This window comes from Pteropus vampyrus, unplaced genomic scaffold, assembly GCF_000151845.1.
Source record: "Pteropus vampyrus isolate Shadow unplaced genomic scaffold, Pvam_2.0 Scaffold795, whole genome shotgun sequence".
NCBI classification, from domain to species: Eukaryota; Metazoa; Chordata; class Mammalia; order Chiroptera; family Pteropodidae; genus Pteropus; species Pteropus vampyrus.
The window spans coordinates 49334-52378 of record NW_011889576.1 but is presented as its reverse complement, the minus strand read 5'-3'; the positions used below and the strand labels follow the sequence as shown (position 1 = coordinate 52378).

Here is a 3045-nt window from a genome sequence, read left to right as displayed (position 1 = left end):
GTATCATCATGTGTCATCTGTCTGCACATCGACACCTATATCAGTCTAAGGACATTTATAAATGGTGCTTGTTATTGTTCCTGAGTTAATAGAAGGGAAAAGTAAGAATCGGCTGCATGAAGGAGGCGGCAGGGAAGACACCACCCAAGAAGCCGCTTTCACACTGATGTCCGGAGGAGGGACGGAGGTCGTTAGTGTTCTCAGGCGCTGGCCCGTCCCCGTCCCCCGGGCGTAGTGTTGGCCCATCCCGTCCCCCGGGCGTTCTGCTGGCCCATCTCAGTCCCCCGGGCATGGTGCTGGCCCCTCTCAGTCCCCCGGGCGTGGTGCTGGCCCGTCCCCGTCCCCCGGGCGTGGTGCTGGCCCGTCCCCGTCCCCCGTCCCCCGGGCGTGGTGCTGGCCCGTCCCCAGGCGGCGTCTCCGCCTGCACACATTACCTCGCAGCTCGCCCCTGTGCAGGTGTGCGACCTCTGACCAGTCGCTGGGGTAGCTGTCGGGGCCGTAGCTGGACTGCTCTGTTCTCACTCTGGCCCGCAGGAAATAGCATTTGTCAGCGTCCAGGCCGCCCACGGTGACGTGGCACGCCTCCTCCTCCCTGGACTGGAGTGGGAGACAAAGGCGACCATGAGACCCTGGGCCCCCCCAGTTCCCGTTCCTGGCGGGGGCGCCCGCAGGCCCCGCCGGCAGCCGTCGGCGCCGCGTGTCACCTCCTCTGTCCCAGTCCTCGTCCTCGAAAGAACAACATCGGGAAGCAGATGGGTCCCCACGTCCGTGCTCCCCTCCGAAAAGGGAAAAACATAACAGAGCATGTACGGGTGCTTTTCAGACATTACTTACTGGTGACAACTTCTTCCTTTAAAAAAAAAAAAAAGGCAACGGTGTTTTTGCGAACGCAAAAGGGACACGTGCTGACTTTCGAGAGGGTGGACGCCACGCGCACGCACGCCACAAAGGCCAAGTAGAAAACTTAAAAACCTTTTTTTTTTGTAGCTGCAAAATATCGCCACGAGGGAAAAAATTGCTTTTGCGGATTTCCTGCTTTCCGTTCATTTTCGCCAGACCACGGTGCTTGGCCGCACGCGTGGCTGCTCGCCGCCAGACTCCTTCAAACGGCCTGCGAAGGCTGCTTAGATTTTTCTCACACGGCTGGACCGTGATGTGTTTGACGGAGCTCCTGCTGCCGGACCCTCCGATGCTCCCCGTGCCTTGCATTTTTTTGAAGCTCATGCTCCGACGGACACGTGTGCGCACAAAACCTCATCCGCATTTTCAATTATTTCCTGACGATCGATTTGTAAAACGGGAAACCAATACGTCCGAAGGAGGACCACGTATGGCCTCTCGGAGGCTGTCACCGCTCCACGCCACTGAATAGCATCACGTGGATTAGCTTCCCCGCGGGGTCCCCGAACTTCCGTGTCCCCTGTGGCTTTACTTGGCGTTGCGTTGATGGTCACAATTCTGTCCTCTCGAGTCCAGCTCTGTGTTCCTTAGTCCCCATCCTAACAGGCCCCCGGTCCCTTCTGTGACGCACGGCCGCCTCGTGAGGGGCCCTCACCCCCATCGTATTTCCTGCTGCATGTACTCCACCCGTGTCACTCGAGGACGTGTGTTTTGCCAAAACGCTCCACCCTCGTTCCGTGCGTCGCGAAGTTTCCAGCTCAGATGATGGTGCGCAGCCGTCGGCAGGACGGAAGCGGACAGAGGCAGTCCTGGCCGCCTGGCTCAGTGATGGGACCCCCGCTGCCACCCGCCTTCGCAATTCTTCCTGCAGACACGGAGCCCAGGGCCGTGAAGCAGGAGCGAACGGCCACCAGCAGGACCGTTCCGTTCACACACAGGAGCGTCGCCACACACATCACACGGCGATGGTCACAGGTGCTGAGGAACCGCAGACTGTGCGCCCGGGGTCCCCGGACACATGGCCTTCGAACCACGGCAAGGCGGACGGACAGTCATCAAACACCAGAGTGGACGTGGGTGGATCCGGCCGTGTCGGACCTCAGCGGAGCCGTGGTCCACGGCTGGGTCATCCTTCTGGGTTCAGTCACGTCCCCCGGAAGCAAGCGTGGAAATCCCAAAGGCCCGTGCCCACGAGTGTCGATTTATCTGCAGAGTCTTTGCAGATGTGAAGAAGTTAGGATACGCTCGGTAAGGGAGACGAATAATCCCATGACAGGCGGCGTCATAAAAGGGCCACAGACACAGACACACAAAGGAAAAGGGACGCGGAGAACACACAGGCGCAGCCAGCAGAAGCCGCACGGACAAACACGGAGCGTGCAGAGAGGGACGTGGCCTCGAGACAAGGTGCCCCGAGGGCCACCAGAAGCCACCAGCAGCTGGGAGAGAGGCCGGCAGCAGAGTGTGCCCTGGAGTCCCCAGACAGAAGCAGCCCCGCTGACACTGTGACCCCAGGCTTCCGGGCCCTGCACCGTGGGGGGACACGTGTGTCCGCGGTGTTCCGGAGCGGCCGGTCCCGCAGCCGTGCAGCTGGGCAGCAGGGAAGGGGAACCACAGGCACCGTCTCATTTCGAGGGGAGATCGCGGAGCCCGCCTCTCCGGGAGGCGCTTCGACCTCACCTGCAAACCGAGCTTGGACCCCCAAACCCCGCGTCCCACGTTCCGCCAGGACTCAGCAGGTGTGCGACACATCACCGCGCTGTGGGCCGTCGGCCTGGAAAAGCCCTCCGCACAGCTCAACGTTCCCTTGTCTCAGATTCCTTCCGTGCGTGAGCAGCCGGTGCTGTCTTGGGCGACACCAGCCAGCCGAGACCGGCGGGGCCGAGTCCCTGAGAGCGAGTGGGCGAGGGCAGGGAGGCCGGACCGGGCACGGGCCGCCTCTGGGAGCTGGTCCGGCTGGCAGGCCGCGCCGCCTGAGCTCTGGGTCGTGAGGATGCTGTAGCACAGCAGGTGGAGGGCACAGTGACCACAAAGATGTCAACGCATGGGTGGCATTGTGCACAGGGTGCCAGCGGTTCATGGCCCCAACCTGACTCTACGTCGCCCCGTGCGGACGCAGAACCTTCTGGAAAAGCCTGCCACCTC

At 61.7% G+C, this 3045-nt stretch overlaps 1 protein-coding gene across 1 annotated transcript in view; it reads right to left on the bottom strand.

Annotated features, from left to right (window-relative positions):
* Window positions 1–3045, bottom strand: part of CRLF2 (cytokine receptor like factor 2) — a 33316-nt gene that overhangs the window by 8430 nt on the left and 21841 nt on the right. The window contains exon 6 of the mRNA XM_011385779.1: window positions 435–597. Within this exon, the coding sequence (XP_011384081.1) occupies window positions 435–597 (163 nt within the window). The remainder of the gene's footprint in view (window positions 1–434; window positions 598–3045) is intronic.